The sequence below is a fragment of the Diabrotica virgifera genome, chromosome 1, assembly GCF_917563875.1.
Source record: "Diabrotica virgifera virgifera chromosome 1, PGI_DIABVI_V3a".
NCBI classification, from domain to species: domain Eukaryota; kingdom Metazoa; phylum Arthropoda; class Insecta; order Coleoptera; family Chrysomelidae; genus Diabrotica; species Diabrotica virgifera.
The window spans coordinates 214,960,830-214,986,275 of NC_065443.1; the positions used below are offsets into that span (position 1 = coordinate 214,960,830).

At 33.3% G+C, this 25,446-nt stretch overlaps 1 protein-coding gene across 3 annotated transcripts in view; it reads left to right on the forward strand.

The window, feature by feature from the left end:
- LOC114326422 (protein split ends) overlaps window positions 1-25,446 on the forward strand; it is a 507,603-nt gene that overhangs the window by 355,344 nt on the left and 126,813 nt on the right. For all 3 annotated transcript variants that reach the window (XM_050647093.1, XM_050647097.1, XM_050647099.1), the window contains exon 2: window positions 3,894-4,160. In XM_050647093.1, the coding sequence (XP_050503050.1) occupies window positions 3,894-4,160 (267 nt within the window). The remainder of the gene's footprint in view (window positions 1-3,893; window positions 4,161-25,446) is intronic.

Sequence of the window (25,446 nt, forward strand, 5' to 3'; positions counted from 1 at the left end):
AAAGAATACATAAAAGTCAATAATATCAAAACATTTATTATTGACAAGAGTTTGTGGGTTTTGTCTTTGGATGTTGTAATTAATGGATCATATTATGGAATAGTGGGTATTTATAGATCGCCAAGTGGTAGTATAAGTGAATTCATTGATGTATTTTTCAAGTGGATGGATGATTATTATGAATCACATAGTAGTTGTAGTATAGTCGTTGCTGGAGATTTCAACATACATTATGATAAAAATTGTCAGGGTAAAAGTAAATTGAAAGAATATATAGAAAATAATGGAATGCAGCAACTTGTAAATGAATATACAAGAATTTTTAAAGATTCAAAATCTATGATTGATCTTGTCATAAGTAATGACTATACGTTAACTGCTCATGTAGAAAAAAATTACATAATATCTGATCACTGTATTGTCCATGTGCTCAATAATAAAGTAACTAAAAGTGAAGTCATTGAAACAAAACAAATTCGTTCTAAAATAATATATGATAATATGGTAAACATGTTGATTGAAAAAGATTGGGCATATTCTTCGGTAAACATCGATGAAGTTACTGATACTTTCGTCAATAATATCGTAGATGTTTTGAATAGAGTGTCACCAGTTAAAACTGTGGAAGTTAAGAACTTTGGTAATAAATGGTTTGACAACACTTGTAAATTGGCAGTTAAGAATAAAAATATTGCTTATAAAAGATTTTTGTTTACAAACGATTGCGTAGATTGGAATAACTATAAAATTGAAAGAAATAACTGTGTTAGAATTTTAAAACAAGTTAAAATTAGATTTTATGAGTCAAATATTGATAGAAATAGGGGTAATTCTAAACAAATGTGGAAACATCTCAAACAGTTAGTAGGAACTAATAAAACTATATCACAATTTCAAAGTCTTGAACATGAAGGTGTAACATATAGTGTAAATTTGGCAAACATATTAAATCAATATTATGTTGATAGTATTAAAGATATTATTGTAAGTTTTGACCAAAATAGTGATATTAATTTAAATTTGCAGACAGTTGTTTCATCTGATGTAAATTTTGAAACTTTTGAGAGCATATCACTAAACCAACTATATGATATAATCAAATTACAATATAAAAAAAATAGTACGGATGAAGTAGGTCTTGATATTATCAAAAATCTATTTCATGTGTTAGGTTATCCTTTATTAAATTTAATTAATATAAGTTTAGAGAAGGGCCTGGTGCCCAAGCAATTTAAAATATCAACTATAGTTCCTGTTCCAAAAGTTCCTAATACTAATAAACTTGATCAATTACGTCCAATAAATATGCTCCCATTTTGTGAAAAAGTTTTAGAAATTGTGGTGTACAATCAGCTGATTAAATTTATTACTTCAAATAATATCCTGTATAATTACCAGTCTGGATTTAGAAATTCTCATTCATGTGAGACCGCATTACAGTTAGTTGTCTCAGATATGAAAAGTATTTTAGATACGACAGGGGTCGGTATATGCGCAGTTTTTATAGATCTCAAAAGAGCATTTGAAACAATAGATCGTCATATACTTCTTTTGAAATTAAAGAAATATGGTTTTAACGGGACAGTTTTTAATTGGCTGGAAAATTATCTGTCAAATAGGTACCAAAGGACTAAATTAAATAGTGAAATGCAAATCCACAGTTAAATGATATTGGTGTGCCGCAAGGCAGTATACTTGGACCTCTACTTTTCATATTATACATTAATGATTTGGGAAACGTATTAAGCAAATGTAAAATTCATCTTTTTGCTGATGACACATTAATATATTTTTATGGGGAAGATTTTGTTGATGTAGTGGACACGATGAATCGTGAATTGCATTTATTAACTGAAAGATTTAAGTTAAACAAATTGAAAGTCAATGAGTTAAAATCCAAATACATGTTTATTGGTAATAATACTCTTTTCAGGAAATTCTTAAGTTTGGATGTTCACATTAAATTAAATAATGAAAAAATTGAAATGGTTCAGGAAATAAAGTATTTGGGATTCATATTGGATAGGGAACTAACTTTTAGTAAACATGTTGATTACATTTGCAGAAAGATAGGGAAAAAAATAGGTTTTTTTCGAAGAGTATCACCATTTTTGACATTTCAAACTAAATTAACAATTTATAATTCGTTAATATTACCTCACTTTTTATATTGTTGTTCATTGATTTATACAGGATGTTCTAATTATGACAGGCTTCAAATTCTCCAAAATAAGGCTATGCGAGTAATATTGAGATGCAATCGATATACTCGAATTCAAGATATGCTGAAAACTTTAAATTGGTTAAAAGTTGAACATTTTATGTATGTCCAATCTATGACATTCTTATTTAAGATGGTAAACCATTTATTGCCTGAGTATTTGAACAGTCAGTTGGTCCCGATAGCAAATGTTCATGAGCATAGCACTAGAGCTGCAAATTCAATAAATTTTTATGTTAGAACAACCAACAAGTCCAGTTCAATGAAAAGCTTGTTTCATAAAGGAATTGTACAGTTCAATAATATACCTTATCACATTAAAAATAGCCATAATGCAACTATCTTTAAGAGATTATTAGTCCATTATATTAAAACTAAGACCTAGAAACCAATTGGCAATGTTTGTTGTACTTCCAGTGTTTTTATTTTTATTTAATTTTTTCTTTTTTTTTATTTATATATTGAATGTTTCTGATTAATTTAATTTGACAATGCTTATTTCTCTATTTGTTTAGTCTCATGTTTTTAATTTTTGTAAAAATTTTTGTAATACTTTATGATAATTATACAGCGCTCCTTGCCTTGACAATTCTTATGTAATTTGTTCAGGTGTGGAGTGCAATGTTTCTGTTTTGTGTATTATCTATTATGATAAATAAATAAATATCTATCTATATAAGATTCTTGAATGGATGTAAAGAAGTGATGAACGCAGTCGTGGCAGATCTGCCACTGGATGGCCAGATGATATCAAGAGAATCTCGACGAATTGGGTTGCAACAGCACGTGATAGAAATAAGTGTAAAACCCTATGTCGACAGTTAACGCAAACAGAGGCTATATGAAGATGATGCCATGTCTCACCAATGGTATCTCCTCTCTCTTTTGTTACCCTATAATTAATTGTGACTGATCTAGCTCATTTAGTTTTCGTCATTTGTAGCTGAGCTTATATATGAACTTATCGCCATAATGTTTACTCTATTTGACGTTATCATAACATTGTCCCTATCAATGTTATATCGGACGCATCTTCCAATATCATAAATTTCCTCTTAAATTTCCTCTATTTGGCAATGTGCCCAGACTTTCTGTGGATGTAACTTAGGAAATTGTTTGGATTATGTTTTCTGGTGACACTTATGAACCTCTGAGTTTGTCGCTAGGATCTATATAGGTACTTTGTAGTTAGATCACTGTTCTTGAAATGTGTCGATACTTTATATAAAATAAATGGTTCTTACTTTCCATTGTTCAGATGCTTTGCTTGATGAAGCTCAGCAAAGACAAGTTAAAGCAAGACCTCGACCCAAAAGAAGCTCTCATTGGCTAAAACCGTTCCACAAGCCACAAAAATAAATGTATAGAAAAGATCTTTTAGATCACAGTGTGGAAATGCCTATACGTGGCTAAACTGACTTACTATGTAGAATCTATAATCTGAAATAAACATGCTTATGATTGATAACAAATTGTTTTAATGAATTACCACAAAGAACCTTTGTTGCAGAACCGTAACGCAAAGTTCAATATATCATTTCAATAATTTTGATAGTCATTTTTTTGAAATCAGTTAGTAACATACTCTATCAAGAATTTAAAAATAAATAGGTCTATGTTGTAGATTTCAAAATAAAACGAAAATACTTATATAGGTTTCTTTTTGTTATAGGTATGGCCGCGTGCAAAGTGTCAAGTTGCTGCCCAGGTGCACTGAGGAGAAGACGGGGGGCGAGATCACGATGGCGTGCACGGTGGCGTTCATGGACATCAAAAGTGCGTCCAAAGCCCACAACTCGGAACTTAAGATAGACGACAGGACCCTCAACACCGAATATTATGAACCTGCCGCCATTCCGTCCTCTGCCTCGCCGCAGACCAACGCTCCCTCCCCGTATTCTACCTCCCCCGGTTCGACAAGGTTCCCCAACGGTCATGGGTGAGTACTCACTTCTTTTTTATTATTCTTTCTTTTTAGGATATTTCATTATATTACATGGGAGTCCAAAGTGCAGCTTTCAGTTCTTTGGTTATCTCCTTCCATTTCCTCCAATCCTTAGTTCCTCCGATCCTTAGCTCCTCCGATTTCTGATACAGGTCTTCTGCCTTTCTTTTCTTCAAAAATTCGTTCAGAACAACCAACGTTCCAAACCATTCTTATCCTTCGTTCCCTTGTCATTTTTTATATCTTGAATTCGGTGTAAATGTAAAAACAGTTTAGTTATTGAATATAACTAACGGGCAAAAAATTATGTACGTCTTGTTTTAATCTGAATTTGTATCACTGGTTTATGAATTACATAATGTTGATTAACGTTGTAAAACATAAAAATTCAGCCAAAACCTTTATCACAGAACCTTATCTAATCAAAAATTTAAAATATTAACAAAATTTTAAGTAACAATAATCAAAGAAGATGCTGTATATGTCCACCACCAACATCTCTACATAACGTAACTCTTCTTCTCGTTGAGTCTATAACATTATTTAGGACCCACAGAGTATTATTTAATTCTTCAATATGATTCTTTGTCTAAGCTATTTCAAATCCGCTACAGGAGTTTTAGAAATCGAATTTTTTAAATGTGGCTGTTTGATTACTAGCAGGTATTGAACGAAACAAGTAATAAAATCAAAACAAACAATAAACTAATTACAATACCTGCTTATAAAATTTATCCCTTCTGCTTCTAATAGCTTCTATTGGTGAGATAAATGGAAATTCTCCATAAGTGCAATACATTGTACACAAATGATAATTTTTGGTTGCTCCATAAATAATTCAAAATATAATAAAGGATAATAAAGGCAATTTAATTTAGGTTAAGCTTACCCCGTCTGGCTGGAGACACCACGATCGAAAAAACAACGAACGAATTCGTTAACTATTACACGTCTCTACACACTCGAGCCTTGGATGCATCTCATCTTATCTTGTAGGGGAAGAATTTTTGGATTACAAGTGGTAAGCGTCAGATCCTCTTCTTTCGCGACACATGTGAATTTCGATAACATGCGAACAAGGAACAACACAGGCGTCGACAAGGGAAAAAAGAGATATGATTTCGAACTATTTAAGTAACCAAATCAATTTTATGGGATTTCCAACAGTGGCCACAGAAAGAAATCGCACATTTCTCTTTAAGGCTATGGGTACATAATTCGCAAATATTTTACGTGTATCCCTACTTTTTCTGTCTTTACACGGCAAATTACGTGTAGTAAAATTCACACGTATGGATATGTAAACATTACTAGAATGTCACTACTTGAAAATGTCATCATTAATTTAAAGAGATGGGTTTTGAATGTTCTTGGATAACTGTTATTTTTATAATTGCAAATTATTAATTCAGTTAATAAATGTGATAATTTTTTCACTATGTATTCAGTGATTGTAATAATTTATTTGTACAACAAAGACTTATACTCAATCGAGAAAAGAGGAAAAGTGTTAAAGTGATTTTTTAATAATATATTGTTATGGAAGGCTTACAATTTTAAACATCTTTAACAACAAAATACTTGGATCACAGAATATATTATCCTGATGTATTCTCTGCTTGGATCTTCCACAAATAATACACAATAAATAACTTTTTATTAAGTTCACGTCTTAAATCAATTATTTATCAAATACACTATATATCAATAATATTTAATTAATAACTCAACATATTCCCGATGCAATGTCAAATATTTAAAATTGTCACTGATTGTCAGTGTCTGACTGACAATATATGCTGACAATATTATATTCGGCTGAGTGCGTTGTAAGACAAAGATAGATTTGGAAAATATTACCAGGGCATTGTGTTCATTTTTTTCGAATCCTGAAAAAACCAATAAATATTTTTGAAAAATTTAAACGCAGAATGAAAGACTAAATTATTACCGAGGGCCGAAAGTCCCTTAGAATAAATAAAAAGTTTATTTTGAATGATATATTTGAAATTAAAATTCACACTAAATTTTCTCTTAGTTTTTCACCCCTGTAACTTATTAAAATAAACATTATAGAAGTTCTCAGGGACTTTCGGCCCTCGCTAATAACGTAATCTTTCATTCTGCGTTTAAATTTTTCAAAAATACTTATTAGTTTTCTCAGGATTCGAAAAAAATGAATACCCATTTGAATAGCATTGCAGCCGAAAATACGTACCGATCCTCTTAAACATCTACAACGCGACGAATAGTTCTGCAAAAAACGTCATAATGAACCATAACATTGGGAAATTCTTCAACAAATTTTTCAAAAGCATCTCGGTTGTAGTAAATCCATTCTCCGTTTCTCGCGAGCATAGCTCGCTTTCGTTCATCCGTGAAAACCATTAACAGTACTTTTGTTACTAAAACTTGAAAATTCTAATTGACATAAACTGACAAGTATATCTGAACATAGTTAAAGTTGACGAAAACTGACATGTATATCTGAATTAATGATAGACATAGACATGCGCTGTATAGCTATCTCTGTTCTTCAGAGCTCACTATGATGACAATAATTTTGGATCAATGGATATTAATAACAACGAGAAACTATTAATTTTCGACAAAATTATTAATTATTACATATTCATGCGAGCCGTTCCTTGTGCGCTGAATGCTATGCCAAATGGCCCCGAGACCAATAATAAATAATTAAACATCCTACAAACTCTGTTGCAAGCTACCTGAAACGTTATGTTGTATTACAATGTGTAGTTACAGGTTATTTTTACTATTTGGACACTCCTAGAGATTTGGCGCCTACGGTTCTGGATTGTGTATATTTATATTTGAACTCGGCTGAACCGAAGGTATCTATTATAGGCCAGTTCATCGGAAATGTTTTTTTTAAATAACTTGTTATTTTATTTTGTATGCTAAGAATTCAATCAGTAGCCATAGCACGTGCTTCCGAATTATCTAATAACGTTGGCTGACTTTTGACATCAAACAAACGTTTGGAAAACATTACACTCTTAATTAACTTCATCATGGCAATTTGCCTTTTTTCTGATGCATGTTGACTTCTTTACATATCTCTAGTCGAGACTGCATATGACTGATGCTCACTTATCCCTCATGTCCCGTCTTCGCCACCGATCTCTACTGCCTTTTGGATACCCACCTCAGGATTTTTGGTTTGCATTCCCGATTTTTTTCTGCAATGTTTTTGCTCCTTTGCATATGTATCCTTTGTTTTCCACTTATCTTCAAAAACTCTACAGTATTTATATTGTGATGATTTTAAAAGGTGAGTTTCCTCCCTCTCTCTCTATCTGTAGAGTAGGGAGGGTGAGTCAAGTCCCACAGCATTTAGACCTCAATTGACACATTGTGGATGAGCTGTCGTCCTTAGCTTATTGTGCATCCTGCCATTTCTAGGAAGTTGGTTATGTCACCCGGGGGCACCTCTCTTATGTGAGCAGGTGTAGGCCAGGGCTCGCCGAACGCGGACTCTCGTATTGACGATAACTCCGAACATTCACATATGACATACTCCACTGTTTCGTCTTCTTGTTCACACTTCCTGCATACAGGTGTGTCTACTAGCCCCATTGTGTGGGGTTGTTTGATTAATTGACAATGACCAGTTAAAAAACCAATTGTCAAGCATAGGTTTTTCCTGGTCATTCTCAAGTACTTCTTTGATGCTGGCGGTTTGAGGTACCTTGCCGTTCTTCCCATGTTTTCACGGTTTGCGTGTGGGAATGACATTTGGCAATTTCCACGATTTTTGTAGTTGACCAGTCAAAAATATCACCAGGTCCTAAGAGCCTTAGGCTTGTCGCCTTCCTAGTTGGTTGGTCAGCAATGCGGTTGCCTTTATTTCTATTGTGTCCATTAACACACCTCAGGATTATGTTATTACCTTCCAAAGCTCGAGATAGTGACTCATGGCACTCCATTGCTAACCCTGATACGACACGTATACAAGGTGAGTTTCCTTTTCATTGCACTATGTGTTTGTAAGCCTCTCTTAATTGTGTTACAGATGATGTGCTTTCCCTTCACAATTATTGTGACTATGGGAGCGTTCAAGTATTACGTAACACGATTTTTGAAGATTTTAACCCCCTCTCCCCTACGTAACGCACTGTAATGGGCGTTTAACTATTACGTAACGCAATTTTTGAAGATTTTTGACCCCCCCCCCAACCTGCGTTACGTAATACTTGAACGGTCCCTATTACCGACGTATCCTTGACAGAATATCTCGACGTTTGTCAAATGTCAAATCGAGCACAAGTTGATCTACTACTAGACTCTATAATACATGAGTGTGGACACAACTTCCTCTTTTGAACAGTCATGTCTACCACTTATGTACTACGAGTAGTAACTCTGCCATCCACTTCGATGTCACACTCTACACCTTTTTCATTTAGTTCTCTTGTGACTGTTTCGTGTGGAGTCTTTCGAATGCCTCTATTCTATCTAAAAACCCATTCACCTCTTTTTCCTTTTTGCTCAACGCAAGCTTATTCATTGTACCAATGCGTTTCTGGCGGGCGACAAGCTGGTAGTTATAAACAATTCTAAACTTTGTTGCAATTGAGATGTAATATATTCCATAAATATATCTTGTAAAATGCGACAATTGTCTTTATACAACTTCAACACAAATATTGTTTTTATATGGGAGTAAGCCACATTAATTGTAATAAAAATTACATTGTTGACTAACTAAAGTTTGACGTTTCGATTTCCACTCCGGAAATCGTTTTCAATAGGATTATGTAAAATTTTATTGAAAAGAGAGTCAAACCGCCAAATTGTTGTCGAGGTTATGTTTTCTTAAAAATTTGAAAGTTGACTTGGCCGCGATGGCATAAGCAACAGCCATGCTTTGGCTGTAAAGATGTACTGATGGATTTTTTGCCGTATATAATTTCAAATTATGATTATTATGTGTGTTTTTGCATTGTTTATATGTGCTTAAACGTTTGGGTATGGGTGATTATTCGTGTATTGTGTTTGAGTGTTGCATTATGTATTGTGTATGATTTAAGACGATGTGTCTCAGAGTTTCTTAATCCGATATTGTTGTTCATTGAGTGGAATGAGGGCTGCTTCTTTGACTCATTCTACTCAATGAAGAATAATGTGTGGCAAACTCATCAGTAGAATGTAGCAGCCTTTGATTGTCAATACCAAAAGAAAAAGTGAACAACAAGAATATACCAACAATAGCGGATTAAGAAACTGAGACACATCGTCTTCAATCATACCGGAGTGGAAATCGAAACGTCAAACTTTAGTTAGTCAAAAATGTAATTTTAATTCAATGAATTGTAGCTTAATCGCATATAAACACAATATTTAAGCTAGATAAGCCACAAGAAAACAATTTCAGTTTCAGAACCTTATTAAACTTTAACACAGTTACTTTTGTGTTTTCACAACTGTGAGATTTTTTATATAAAAAACACTTGTTTGATGATTCTATTAATATCTACAAACTGTATATAGTCCTGTCGCCAGTGGGGGTACAACGGCCTCCTTAATTCAGATGGACTTACCCAAGTTTTTTTATGTAATTTGACCCGTAGGACACGAATTTTTTGGGTAACAGTCGATCCGGATGTCGATAAGATTGTTATAAACAAAGAACTTAAGGAATCACATAACAGCGATTTTTCGCAAACCAAAACTTTTTTTTGTATTTATTGGGTCATTCTAAGCAAAAAATGTTTTTACAAGTTTTTTCGTAGGATGCATAAATGCATAGTTTTCGACATAAACGCGTTTGAACTTTCAAAAAATCGAAAAATTGCAATTTTTGAACCCGAATAACTTTTGATTGAAAAATAAAATAGCAATTCTGCTTACCGCATTTGAAAGTTCAAGTCAAATTCTATCGGCTTTGATTACTTTCATTGCTAAAAATTATTTTTTTATTGTTAAACAAAGCTATAAAGACATAGTGATTGAATGATGTTCGCAATGCTTTTCTCATTTGAAATCGAATGAGTAGGCGCGCATACAGACAATTTCTACGTAGTGTACTTACATTAAAATGCAAGCATTGGGCACGGGAAACACAATGTGTTTATGGCTTTGTTTAACAAAAAAGAACTTAATTTTTAGCAATGCAAATAACCAAAACCGATAGAATTTGACTTGAACTTTCAAATTCAGTAAGCAGAATTGCTATTTTTATTTTTTAGTCAAAAGTTATTCGTGTTCAAAAATTGCACTTTTTCGATTTTTTGAAAGTTCAACCACGTTTATCTCGAAAACTATGCATCCTACGAAAAAACTTGTAAGATCATTTTTTGTTCAGAATTACCCAAAAAATACAAAAAAATGTTTTGTTTTGTGAAAAATCGCTGCTATGTAATTCCTCAAGTTCTTTGTTTATAACAATCTTATCGACATCCGGATGAACTGTTACCCAAAAAATTCGTGTTCTACGGGTCAAAATACATAAAAAAAAGAAGAAGATGCTGTGAAGATGCTGTGAATATTGTAGACAGCGAAACCGGTCGTCAGTTGTAAAATAAATTGTTTGTGAGAACGTCTCTCTTTTCTTTACTACAATAGTATGGACTCACACATGCAACCCATTCATTATTTACATAAAAAAACTTGGGTAAGTCCATCTGAATTAAGGAGGCCGTTGTACCCCCCCCCTGGCGACAGTACTAATAATAATTAGACTAATAATTATCAATTTAAATCTAAGTTAACATTCTAGAATTTCAGACTTATTTTAATGAATAAATGAATACCAAAAGGAGTCCTCATTATTTTTATACTACAGAAGCTCTGGAAATTATGTCGCCTTTTTGGTATCACCTTATAAATAACATTATTATTATTATTTACTGGCTTTTGGACATTAAACTACAGTTCTGCATTTTTCTATACAAATATAAAAATGCTCAGAACACTAAACACAGGATATGCTGGTCCCGCTACATTTTTGTCCATATCCCGGGGTCATTAAAGTCATCAACTTGTTTCGGTTTGTTTCCTCCACAAAAAACATTAATTATCATATTTCTAAAGCCTCGGTTGGGCACTGATGCATCGTTATTGTAATTACATTTTTCGCTCGTGATTTTCTACCACTATATAGCGTAGGGACTTTTATGTTATAAAAGTAGAAATAATGTTAATAGAGACAATGTATACCTGGGTGATTCATTTAGAAATACTCTTTTCAAAAACAAAAAACAATGAAAAAAATGAAATTTATTTGAAAATCTTTATCATCATACAAATAAAAATAACCATTCTTTCTGAAGTTCTGAGGAGGGTTCATTCTGAAGTTCCAATTGGGTATTTGACCAATGACTCTAGTAATATTGGCCTCCAATGCCTCAATCGTATCCGGTTTATTCATGTAGACTTTGGAATTTAGGTAACCCCAAAAGAAAAAGTCTACAGGTGTGATGTCACAGGATGTAGGTGGCCAATTCACTGGTCCGAGGCCTGAAATAAATTGTTCACCGAATGATTCTCGCAGTAAAGCCATGCTTTCACAGTTTCACAGGCCGGATAGCAGGTGGCGCCATCTTGTTGGAACAAAATGTCATCGAGATCACGAGCTTCGATTTCAGGCACCAAATAGTCCATTATCACAGCGCGACAAAAGTCTCCATTCACAGTAACATTCTGGCTGGCCTCTATTTTAACACGGGAGCAGTCGCGCCGTTAGAAAAAATCTCACATTTTATCCTTTTCCGTGATAACTTGATGAACAATTTTGCAACATTGTTTTCCACTCGTAAGTGCCTCGAGGAGGATCGTAGTAATGCGTGGCAATTTTTTTAAATTTTCTTTTATCATTTTATTTTTTTTTTGTGGAATTTATGGCTTTGGTGAGAACTAATTAGCTTTAAAATTGTTAGAAATAGATATTTTTAACATAACAAGTAATAGTCTAAGAGCTAGTGAACCCTCCGACTAACGGTCTTCCTGTAAGGCTAGAAATTTGTATAGTGATAATTCATAGCACACCAAAGCTAAAAACCATGACCTGGCAGGCATTAGCCCTGCACGTGTATCTACCAGGTGAATCGAAAAGTGACTAGTTTAGGGTTAAAATAAACTTTCTCCTGTAAGGACTAAATTTAAGTATGTGTTTGAGTAAGGCATTTAGAAGAAATGTGTACAATGATAGGACAGGCGATTATGAACAGCATAAGACCTCGCAGCAGGCGAGTGGAAAAATTAGGGGTTTTCCTAAAATTATTTTTTTTGCATCGAACAAAGTTTTTTTAGATTTTTTGAATCATTCCAAACAGAAAAGGCCTTTAGTGACTTTTCTCTTAGGTTAATAGTTTTTGACATATACGCGATTAAAAATTTAAAAATTGCGAAATCTGCCATTTTTAACCCTGAATCAAACATTTAACTGAAAATTTCAATGTTGCCAAGGTAGGTAGATATTCTTTAAACATCGATTGATGAAATCCCGAAGAGCTTTTTGCAATACAATATCGAAAACCCCTTTGTTTTTTAATTGCTAATCAAGCGGGCGTGACACTGTATTATAAGTGGGGACGTTTGAGTTTACATAAATGTAAAATCTCGAGAATGGGCAAATTTGAAGAGAAATCCTCAGATAGGTCGATTTTTATTTTTAAATTAGGACTTTTTGGCATATATCATACTATTGACGTCATACATCTGGGCGTGATGACGTAATCGATGGTTTTTTTTAATGAGAGTAGGTGTTGTGTGATAGCCCATTTGAAAGATTATTTAATTCTCTATTCAGTAATATAAACATTAACATAATTATTTATACAGGGTGTACAAAATTTTTTTTTATTAAATTAATTTACACAAAAAGAAGAACATTTTTTTGCACACCCTGTATAAATAATTATGTTAACGTTTATATTACTGAATAGAGAATTAAATAACCTTGCAAATGAGCTATCACACGACCCCTACTCTTATTTAAAAAAATCATCGATTACGTCATCACGCCCAGATGGATGACATCACTAGTATTATATATATGCCAAAAAGTCGTAATTTAAAAATAAAAATCGACCTGTCTGACGATTTCTGTTGAAATTTGCCCATTCTCGAGATAATGAATTTATGCAAACTCGAACGTCCTCACTTATAATACAGTGGGGTTTCCGATATTGTATTGCAAAAAGCTCTTCGGGATTTCATCAATCGATGTTTAAAGAATATCTACCTACCTTGGCAACATTGAAATTTTCAGTTAAATGTTCGATTCAGGGTTAAAAATGGCCGATTTCGCAATTTTTAAATTTTTAATCGCGTATATGTCAAAAACTATTAACCTAAGAGAAAAGTCACTAAAGACCTTTTCTGTTTGGAATGATTCAAAAAACCTAAAAAAAAATTGTTCGGTACAAGAAAAATAATTTTAGGAAAAAACCCTAATCTTTCCCCTCGCCTGGCAAGGTCTTATGCTGTTCAGAATCGCCTGTCATTGTACACATTTCTTCTAAAATGACTTACTCAAAAACACACACTTAAATTTAAACCTTACAGGAGAAAGTTTATTTTACCCCTAAACTATGCACTTTTCGATTCACCTGGTAGATACACGTGCAGGGCTGATGCCTGCCAGGTCATGGTTTTTAGCCTTGGTGTGCTAGGAATTACCACTATACAAATTTCTAGCCTTACAGGAACACCGTTAGTCGGAGGGTTCACTAGCTCTTAAGACTATAAATAAAAATATTATAAACTAGAAATTTGTTTTAAATTCGTATTTAAATTTGTATTGTGCGATTTTTTTCTCTACGCGCGACTACTTACGTGACAGAAGTGAGCGCGACTGCTCCCGGGTTAAAAGAAATATGAACCGACCGGCCCATAAACCATACCAAACAGCTGTTTTTTCTACGTGTAATGGCAACTCTTGAACCACTTCGGGTTGCTCATCACCCAAATACGGGCCATTTTGTTTATTCACGTATCCATTAAGCCAAAAATGGGCCTCACGTATTTTTTTTTTCGAAATTAGTGGATCTTCTGAAAGCTTATCAAGAGCTCATCGGCTGAAACGGTGATGGTTTAGTTTATAAGATCCTTAAAATACGCCAAGTTGTTGAATACGACAAGTCAAGCTCTTGAGAACGGCGACGAATCGATTCTTCATTATTTTTACGTACACTATTCGCTACCGCCGCTATATTTTCTTCAGTACGTGTTGAATGTGTTCTATTTGGTCTTGGTTTATCCAATAATAAAAACTGGGTTTCAAACTTACTGCTGGTATAGCGAATTGTGCGTTCGGTAGTCCGATTATGTGGACCATAAGTTGCTCTAAGCGCACGATAGGCCTCATAGAACGCCTATTTTCGTAATACACCTGAATAATTTCTAGACGCTGCTGTGCCGGAGTAAGTCTTTCCATGATGAAATCTCAACCAAAACTAAACAAAAACGCAACCTCAAGTGACACGATTCACGCAACTTGTGTCTAAATCCTTACCCACTACTTTATGCCGTGTAATTTGGGTTGCATATATGAACTTTAATCGGTGAAATGGGCCTATCAATAATAAAGTTTTGCTATATTAACCACTTTAAAAATTTCACATTTTAAAGCATGAATGCATAAAATATGTATAGTACCTTTTTTGTAGATGTATTTAAAAATGAAACTGAAGAGTTATTACATACTATAAAGAGTGATCTGTAGGTACCTAGCTATAACTGTAGCTATGTTTGATTTACAAATAAAACAACGATTAGATAAATATAAAAAATCGCATTTTAGTAAATTTGGGAAAGTATCATAAATTTTGGGAAAGTATTTAAATACTAAAAATGTACTCAAGTTCTTAGGTAAATTTTTTTCTTCGTTCACCCTTTTGCATGAAATGAAAATCATTCACCCTTTTTGCACATTTCATATTTTTAACTTGGTATCAGAGCTGATGGGCCGTATTTCAAAATATAAATACTTTTTTGTAGGTACATATTTATTTACTTTAGACTTCAGAGCATTTAAATACCAAGTAGGTACTTAATACTCCCTAAAGTCTAAAGTATTTAAATACTTATCGATGGAAATACTGCTGATCAGCCTGATACTAAGTTAAATATGAAATGTGTAAAAAGGGTGGATGATTAAGAAAAAAAATTACCTTAAAACTTTCCCAAATTTAATAAAAATTGTGATTTTTTTTATATCTAATCGTTGTTTAATTTTAGTCAAGCATATAGCCACAGTTATATTATGTTATAGGTACAGATCACTCTTTATAGTAATACCTTTTTAGTTTCATTTTTAAATATATCTACAAAAAACGTACTACATATTTGATTCATTCATGCCTTACAATGTGAATCATATGTGAATTTTTAAAGTGGTTAAAGTGGCAAAACTTTATTATTCAGGCATAACCCAAATTACACGGCACAAAGTAGTGGGTCAAGATTTAGACACAAGTTTTATGCATGGTTTCCCATCAAATACCCAACAAAAAAAGTACCTCTAAATGAATCACTTATTAGTGTATTTCACTTCCTTTTCCCTCCACGTATTTTGTGAAAATTATCAATATTTTGTTTTTATGTTTTGTTTTATTATTGAACATGAATTAGCATTATCTATCTATCTACGGGGTCCTACAGCCTCTGCCGCATCCCGCATTTCGATCTCCTCCCTTTTCGGTCGTCCCATTCCTCCTCATTTAAGGTTCTATCTCTCGTTATTCCTGTGATTCTCCTGTAACCTTCTACCTTCTCTTCATTCCATGGAACATAGTTTAAGGCCTGTTTTGGCCATCTTTTATCTTTCATTCGCATTACATACACGTACAATTAAAACTGTATGACCCAAGCCTTACGAAAACACTTCTTCTTCTTCTTTTTGTATAGACATGACTCTGTCTGCTTTTCCAATGTGCCTCTAGTAAGTTGTCGTTCCATCGTTTTCGTGGTCTTCCCACTGATCGTCTTCCTATTAGGGAACTGTCTCTCGCTGTTCTGACTACTCTATTTGTTGTCATTCGGCTTATGTGGTCATTCCATTGTATTCTTCTGTTTCTTACCCAATTATTAATGTTGTCCACCTTGCATCTCCGTCGTATATCTGTACTTCTAGCTCTGTTTCATAGAGTCTTACCATCGATTTTTCGGAGGGTTTTCATCTCCGCTGTTTCGAGCAATCTTTTTGTCCTCTCTGTGTCGTGTCGTGTTTCTGCCGCGTATGTCATTATTGGTCTGGTGACTGTTTTGTAAATTCTGCTTTTCATTTCTTTTCCGATATGTTTATTTCTCCATATTGCGTCATTCAGGCAACCTGCGGCTCTGTTTGCTCTATTCACTTGATCTTCCACTTCTGTTTCGAGCCTTCCGTTGCTAGATAGTGTGATGCCTAGATACTTAAACTCCATCACTTGTTCTATTATCTGACCCTCTAGCTCCAAATTACATCTTATTGGATTTGCTGTTATAACCATGCGTTTTGTCTTTTTTGGGGAAATTAACTGCTTGTTATTCTGAGACTGGTCGTTTAGCAAAGTTTTCATGTTAAGGAAAGTTGCTCTTGTCATTTCTACCCTGTTTCCTGTTTCTATATCTGGGTCTGGGTATAGGTTGTTTGTTATTCATTAGCTTCTTGTAGGTAGTTATGTTTGTCTGCAATTTGGGGTTATGCTATGACTATGATCTTGGTTTCAGTTCAGTCGTATTAATTTTCTTGCGGAAGTCGTCGAATTTTTTTGGTTATTTTGTTTAACAGAAGTTGCAGGTTTTCTGCGCCGCCCTGTGTCGTCAGCGTATCTTATGGGGTTTACCATTTATTTTGTTCCATCTTTTGCATAATCCAGTACTCGTTGAAAGATGAATTCTGAGTAGTGTCATAGTTTCATTGTGTTCTGAACTAAATTTTAATTAAATTCTTTCTTCTAACTAAATTCTGAACATGTTCTTTGTTTTGCACACGAATACTAAGAAACTGTATTGATAATTCTATTAAACAAACCTTGTTTGTCTATCTGCTTTTTAATTTTTTTAGTAGTTCGGAAACTTTTTTATTTTGGTTTGTATTTCTTCTATACTGATCCACCAACTTCATTCTCTTGCCTGTGGGACTTCTAAGATTCCAAGACCCTATCCTGATTTTTCTAACCTGTAAAGGTGTTCCACCTTAGATAGTCCTCATCTTTTTATTTCATATTCCCTATGCCTATGCTTTAAATTTAAATGAAGCAAGAAGAAAGCATAAGTGGCCAACTAGTAATTGCTTCTTCGTCTTCTTCCTCTTTGTAAACAATTCTGCTTGTTCATTGGCGGATTGATACCTCTCTTATGAAAGGTTGTCACTCCAGCTTTTGCGCTGCCGGCAGATACTTCTTCTACTGATTGGTGATCTCTTGCTATTTTAACTACATGTGGTTATCCCATTCGTTTTTTCTATTTAGTGTCCATTCGTTTATACACTGTAGTACAGTAGCCCAGTAAATGAACGGGAAATACGGCGATACCGTGTAATTTTCAGGGGCAACTCCGAATTGCATGAAAATTTGAATTTAGGTTCTACTTACCCTCCACTTCAAAGTTGAAATTGTGCCGTTGGTTGCTTTTACTTGGGGGGGACAGTCACCCCTTCTCGGGGGTGAAAAAACATACGTTTAAGATAAGACCGGAAATGAATAAATTGACTGATTTTAAGCATTTTTTGTTCTATAAAGTTTTTTATGTAAGTTAATACTTTTCGTGTGATTTGCGATTGAAAATGTGTATTTTCCGACAAAAAAACTACGTTTTTTGACGGTTTTTCGCAAATAACTCAAAAAGTAAATATTTAACCGAAAAAAATATTCCTATGAAAAGTGTAGCTTATAAAAATCCGAAAAAAATGGTGTATCAATAAAGTCTATCAAACAAGTAAAAACAAAGTTGCAGCTCGTGAAAAATACGTTCTTATTCGTCCAATTCCGAATCGAATATTTCAAGGTAAAATCACCGAAAAATGAAGCACTTTTCGGGAAAAACCCATTTAAACTCTTTTAAAGTGTTTATAAAATTCTTTATTTTAATTGTTTACAAAAGTTAGTAGCATTAAAAATAAGCGAGTTACGCTCAAAATAAAGTTGGCCCTCTTTTTTTTTTGGTAAATAAATCATGAAAATCTACCCGTGTTTAGCTCCTCAAATGAAATTAATCGCTACCGTTTTACAAACAATTTATTTACTTATCTATTTTTTATATGACCTGTCAGTCTCGCCGGTTTAAAGTCCTTATTTTTGAAAGGGTTATAGTTGAAAAAGCTTAAACGGACCACTAATCACGAGTGTATGAAAATTTTGAACAGCCATATCTTAACCAATTCTTGTCTCACGGAAAAACAAAATAAAACTATTATATTTATAATAGCAAAATCTACATTTTGTTACTCTTTAAGATTTTTCTTATGACTAATACTTTCTAAGTTATGTTGAAAAAAGGAAAATTTTTCAAAAAATTTTAGAAAATTTTTTTTTGCTATAAATCCAAATTTTTTCAAAAATATGCACTTAAACCAATCAAACTTACAGATCATATAAACAATACACATACAGTTAAAATAAATGGTAAAGCGGTAACGATTAATTTTATTTAGGGTGACAAACAGAGGGAGGTTTTCACGATTTTTTTTTACCAAAAAAAGGGGCAAACTTTTTTTCAGTGTAACTCGGTTATTTTTTAAGCTAGAAACTTTTGTAAAAAACAAATGTAAAGCTTTTTTTGGATACTTTAAAAATGTTAATAAGCTTTTCCCGAAAAGTGCTTAATTTTTCGGTGATTTCGCGTTGAATTATTTGGTTTGGAATTAGACGAATACGAACGTATTTATCATGAGCCACAACTTTGCTTTTACTCAATTTATAGAATTTACTGATACACCATTTTTTTTTTAGTTTTTTTTATAAGCTACAGTTTTTATACGAATATTTTTTTCGGTAAAATATTTTTGAGTTATTTGCGAAAAACTGTTTGAAAACGTAGTTTTTTGTCGAAAAATCAACATTTTCAATCGCGAATAACTCGAAAAGTATTGACTTACGTAAAAAACTTTATAGATCAAAAGTTGCTTATAATCTGTCGGTTTATCCATTTCCGGGCTCATTTTAGACCCGCGTTTTTCACCCCGCGAGAAGGGGTGCCTGTCACCCCCCAGGTAAAAGCAACCAACGGCACAAATTCATCTTTGAAGTGGAGGGTAAGTAGAACTTAAATCCAAATTTTCGTGCAATTCGGAATTGCCCCTGAAATTTACACTCCAAAACGGTCATTTATTGGGCTACAGTGACTGTACGTTAATTTTTCTTCTAATATCTTCACTCCCCTTTCGATCTCTCAGCGTATTTCCAGTAATTCTTCTCAATACTCTCATCGTATGACATTGTTGGTCTAGTGATTCAAATATCAGATATCAGTCTAGATATTCAAATGTCTAGTGATCAAATAATTCGAACTGATGCCTGATTTCTTTAAATCATAATATGAAAAACAGTAAGCGCTGGACTTAACTTGAGATTTGTAGTCGCGCGATTGTTTTGTCGCGAAGATTAAACACATTGTTTCAAATATAAGTCAATAAATTTGCGACTAAATAATCATGGATTGACTTGTATTTGAAACAATGTGTTCAATCTTCGCGACAAAACAATCGCGCGACTACAAATCGCAAGTGGAGTCCGGCGCTAAATTACCAGGTAAACATCAATTTTTGGGACTCTATAAAAGTCTGAAAGTCAAACTCTAATCCATGTTATTGTAAAGCACTGTTATTACAATCTACGCTCACGATAGCAGCATCCCGATACCTATGTTATCTTACGAATACTGTCATAAATGATTAGTTATTCCTTGTATTAAAACTAAACCTTACATTTTACAACCGAGAGAGAAACTTGAAATATATTTTTATTCATATTTCACAGCCGATAAACTACACTTTTGTTGATATGTACTTTAAACTGCAGCGTCTAATTCCAATTTATGCATACACCACTAGCGATATCGTACGCCAACTAAGAAGTTTAAAAATAGCAAGGTTTCTAATCTCACTAATACCCCTTAGCAACAATAACACACTACCGATTCCTACTTTCTAATCACCGCTAATAAAATTTTGTAGCACGAAAAATCATAGTTGCAAGGCGAACATAACATTAAACATTTGCTGGTATATTATAACAAGTCAAACAAAAAATTGAATTATATAGAACTGCTCGATACCTTATTTTACTTTATGTGTTTTAATTTTATTTTCTTTTTCTCCTTTCTGGTCTTCCTATCACCAGAGGTGTAACCAGGATGATCCTAAAGGGGGGGGTGGTTACACCTACTTGATGGTCTCTGGGGGGTATGGAATAATAATGGTGTTAATAAGCTTATAGAGCTCAAAGTACATCCAAAAGGGGGGGTTATATCCCCCAAAACCACCCCCTGGTTACGCCTATTCCTATCACTAGCATCTTCTGCGACACTGCAACATTAAGTGGTTTCGATCATCAAAGTACAGTGAAAACCGTTTATAATGGACTTCAAGGGACCTACATAGGGTTTTGTCTATTATAGCTGATTTCTATTACAACTAATAAATCGTTTATAATGGACTACTATTCGTGATTTTTATCGTTTGTAATGGACATTCCATTACAAATGATTTTCCAAAAATTACACGATGTATGTTTTATTTTATTATTTTATTATTCTATATTTTCTCAGATTTGAGTATTAGGAAGTTTCTTTCTGTCCTTTTCCTAGACGAATGAAAAAGGAATGTGACTGTATATAGTAGAGTCCTTTTTGTTTTCTATATTCATCGTCTGCTGTCTTATAAATTGTAAAAGTCGCAGATTAAGGATGAACCAGAAAGAACTTCCAACAAGAAAAGTTTCAGAATTAAATAACTATTTACCGTTTTAATTTTTATTATAATGGTAAATTCTGCATCTGAGACATTTCAGTTTGTTTATGTTCTATTTATTGACAAATGCAAGAATACTAGAAAACCAGATTTGATTTCACAATATGAGGAACACGTTTTGACGATCTGTCTATTACAACAACTGATTTTTACAGGGGAAGGCACGGGAATTTGTGTCTATTACAGTCGATATTTACACTACAAACGATTGTCTATTACAAATGATTCATATGCATTAACTACATAACACTCGGAGGGACTGGAGGACTTGTCCACTACAAGTGATAGTCTTACTATAACTGATTCCATTATAAACGGTTTTCACTGTACTCGTACATAGAATTTTGATCCTGTAAGATGCTTCCTTCTAATTATTTTGGCGCATGGAGTTTGCGCCTTCTTCTTCTTTTATTCTAGACGAATCGCCTGTTTAACTGTCATCCACCTGCATCAATGTTCAGCTTGTTGCTCCATCTCTTTCTGGATCGTTCTATACTCCCCCCCACCCACGTTGGCGATTTATCTCGAGCGATTCTCACCACTCTTCTATTTGTTAATATGTTCATTCTACTCTTTTTCCTGTTTAGCACCCTACCGTTAATATCGTTTACCCCACATGTATTCCTTATGTTTTCACTTGTTTCCCCGTCTAGAAGAGTCCTTCCAGCTATGCCGCGAAATGGCTTCATTTCTGTTATTTCAAGCAAACCTCAATACTCTCCACATTAGTCACGGTGTACATCTCCTAGAGCCTTCAAGTGAGGTTTCGCACTTAATGTGGGTAGAACATACATGTAGTAGCCTGATGAGAAAGTAGTTACATACTAGGTAGGCCCTAGAGCTAAACACTGCTTTGTTTTCTAGTCTGTTTTTATTTCAGGAAAGGTTTTCTAGTTGGCACCATTTTAGTTATTATATTGTTTTTAATTTTTGTCACGTGTGCCAACTATTGTCTATGTTTTTTTTTGTATGTTGTTATTTTAAATTATTTCCATATCTTTATTTGATCATCTCTAACCCCCGCCGTAATTACTCCTTCGTATATATGTATACGTTTTTTTTCTGCTTTCGTTATAATTCATCATCCTTTGATTGCTCTAAAACTAGGTTTCTCTTTTTACATGACTGTTGCTTTTGTGGTTTTGAAACCAAGTTCTCTTCAATTCATGACTATAACTCTGATATCTTCTTCTTCTTTTTCCGCTTTATAAACAATTCTGCTTGTTCATTGGAGGAGTGATACCGATATGGAAGGTTGTCACTCCATCTTTTGCGCGTCTGTCCGATACTTCTTCTGTAGATTGCTGATTTTTATGTCTTGCTATTTTGACAACACGGGTATAGCTCGATCTGCTTATGTGGTTATTCCATTATTTTTTCTATTTAGTATCCATTCGTTTATACACTGTTAAGTTACATTTGCTTCTAATTTATTCGCTTCTCTTTAGTTCTTGTCAGTACTCTCAATCTCTGCCGTTTCCAGTAGTCTCTGTGCTAAGGCTGTGACGGGTCTTGTTTCTGACGCATATGCCATAATAATTGCTCTTACAGTAGCTTTATAAATTTTTGACTTCAGTGTTAATGTCAGTTTCGCCATACATATTATGTAGTATTATTAAGGTATCCTGCCAGTCTATTTAATTTTTGTACTTGATCTTTCACTTCTTTATCCAGGTCTCCATAGGTGGACAGTGTAATTCAAATGTATTTATTTCCATTACTTCTTTAATACTGATTCCTTCAATTTCTATTTTACATCTGTTTGATTGTTTTGATAACAACTGTTTTTGTTTTCTGAATTGAGATTGTCACATTTTGCTCTTGGGTTAATCTGTGGACTAGTCTTTCCAGACTACCTTCATCTTGGGCTATCAATACTCACTTCACTCTGATATTGGTTCTGTAAATCTTTCCTTCGATTATTTCTTGACACTCTTGTGCAGTACCTACTCTAAGATTGTTACCTCCAACTATGTAAATTCCCGCACTCTTTCAACTGTTAGTTATTTTTTAATACTATTTTTTTTATCTGTAACAGCAGATTAAAGAGCGCCGCTGATACTAGATTTCTCTCTCTAAGGCCTCGATGTACGCGAGTTCTAAACTCATTTTGGTAGTTCTCTTATAGTCCAGAGAAATAAGGTTTTTGTCGGGACACTTGAGCAGCCAGGTTGCAAATGAATTTTTTGGGTACTATATACCTAATACATGATAAATACAAAAATGCCCGTCACAGTTCGGACGAGAAACTTAGTTATTAACAAATAAGGGTCAAAAATAGCAGTTTTTTCGTTTAAATCGCTACAGGTAATTAAATATCTTATTTATAATATTCTTCTTTTTGTAGATGAGCCAAGGTTTAAAATGGCACTTTTTGAATTTTGGTCCGATCCTTTTTTGTTTCGGAAAGTGCAAAATAAGACTAAAATTTCAAAAATAAAAAAGTGTTATAACTTTTGCGAAAGTGGCCTTAAGACTTTCGTATTGCACGAAAAGTTGAGTCAAACATTCCATATAATGCACAAAAAATTTTAAGATGATTCGTCAATTAGTTTAAATTTTGTTCAAATTGTTTATCGCAAAGAGCTTTTTTTCGCAATGTTATTGTTCAGAAAATAATAATGACATAGCAATTCTGTGGAAACCACATGCAAGAATAATAGTTATATTTTTAAAGTATTGAAAAAAATCATTAAAAAGTCGTTTTTATCACTCTGAAAAAAGGTTAGTAAAATAGTCATTTTTGGCTTCTAAACAATTTGAATAACTTTGTTAATATTGACTATAGAGTAAATCTACTTTAGGATTTCAAAAGCTGGTATTTTTATACGAATTTTCAGAAAAAAAACTTTTTGCCTAGGTTAATTAGGTTCAAAGTTAGCCACTTTTATTATTTAATTCGCAGTTACTTATATATTATACATCAAATTCTCCTGTAACAGTGAGTTACCATATTACTCCGAAACGGCTTGGCCGATTTTTATAAAATTTTACACGTTTATCCTGTAGGACGATGAAGAGGTTTTAATATATTTTTTATACCCATAAGTTTAAGAGGGGTTGCCCCCTGACGTTTTTTTTTTATTTTTTTGGACAAAATTATCTACCTTAATTTTATATGATTGTTACCTCTAGTTAGGTTGCTTAATTGTTATAAAGAAAGTAGCCGTCAATTAAATAAAAAAGTGGCTAACTTTGACCGTAATTAACCTAGGCGAAAAGTTTTTCTTTGAAAATTAGTATAAAAATACCAGTTTTTCAAATTCCATTGTAGTTTTAGCCTACAGTCAATATTAACAAAGCTATTCAAATTGTTTATAAGCCAAAAATGACTCTATTTTACTAAAATGTTTTCTGAGTCATAAAATTGACTTTTTAATGATTTTTTTAAATGCATTGAAAATATGAATATTCTTCTTTCATGTTGTTTTCACATAATTGTTGTATCATTATTATTTTCTGAACAATAACATTGCGAAAAAACCCCCTCTTTGGGATAAACAAATTGAATACAATTTAAACTAATTGATGCATCGTCTTAAAACTTTTTGTGCATTGTATGGACTATTTGACTTAACTTTTCATGCAATATGAAAGTCCTAAATTCATTTTCGCAAAAGTTATAGCAAATTTTTTATTTTCGAAATTTTAGTTTTATTTTGCAATATCCGAAGCAACAAATAATCGGACCAAAATTCAAAAAACGCTATTTTAAACCTTTGCTTATCTACTAAAAAAATATATTAAATAAGACATTTAATTACCCTATTTTTACCTGTAGCGATTTAAACGAAAAAACTCGCATTTTTGACCCTTATTTGTTAATAACTAAATTTCTCGTCCAAACTGTGACGGGCATTTTTGTATTTATAATGTATTAGGTATATAGTACCCAAAAAACCCATTTGCAACCTGGCTGCTCAAGTGTCCCGAACATGGTATATTTTTGCCTTAATTCCCTGGTGTATTATAGCACATTTGATTTCGAATCCGAAATAATCGACTCACAGGGATAAAAAAGAGTTATTTCTAATAGAAGTAATTAGCATCTGATTATTGTCCTCTAACTTTAATTAAACCTAATGAGAATAAGACGAACCACCTGGTTACGAAATCTAAGTATTCTATTAAATCTAACTATTTAGAGCTGCTGTAGGTAAAATAAGAGTCGCCCTGTTGATATCCAACCTTCGATAGAAGATGGAACCTTAAGAAGAAGAACTTTAATCGTTTTACATATCTTGTCAGATGTCAGATCCAAGTGTTGCTAGATTATTTCCTCTTTCTAAAAAGCCATACATATTTCGTTAAAAACAATACAAATCCATTTTTATTTTAATTTGTGACTACTTCCTCCTCTAG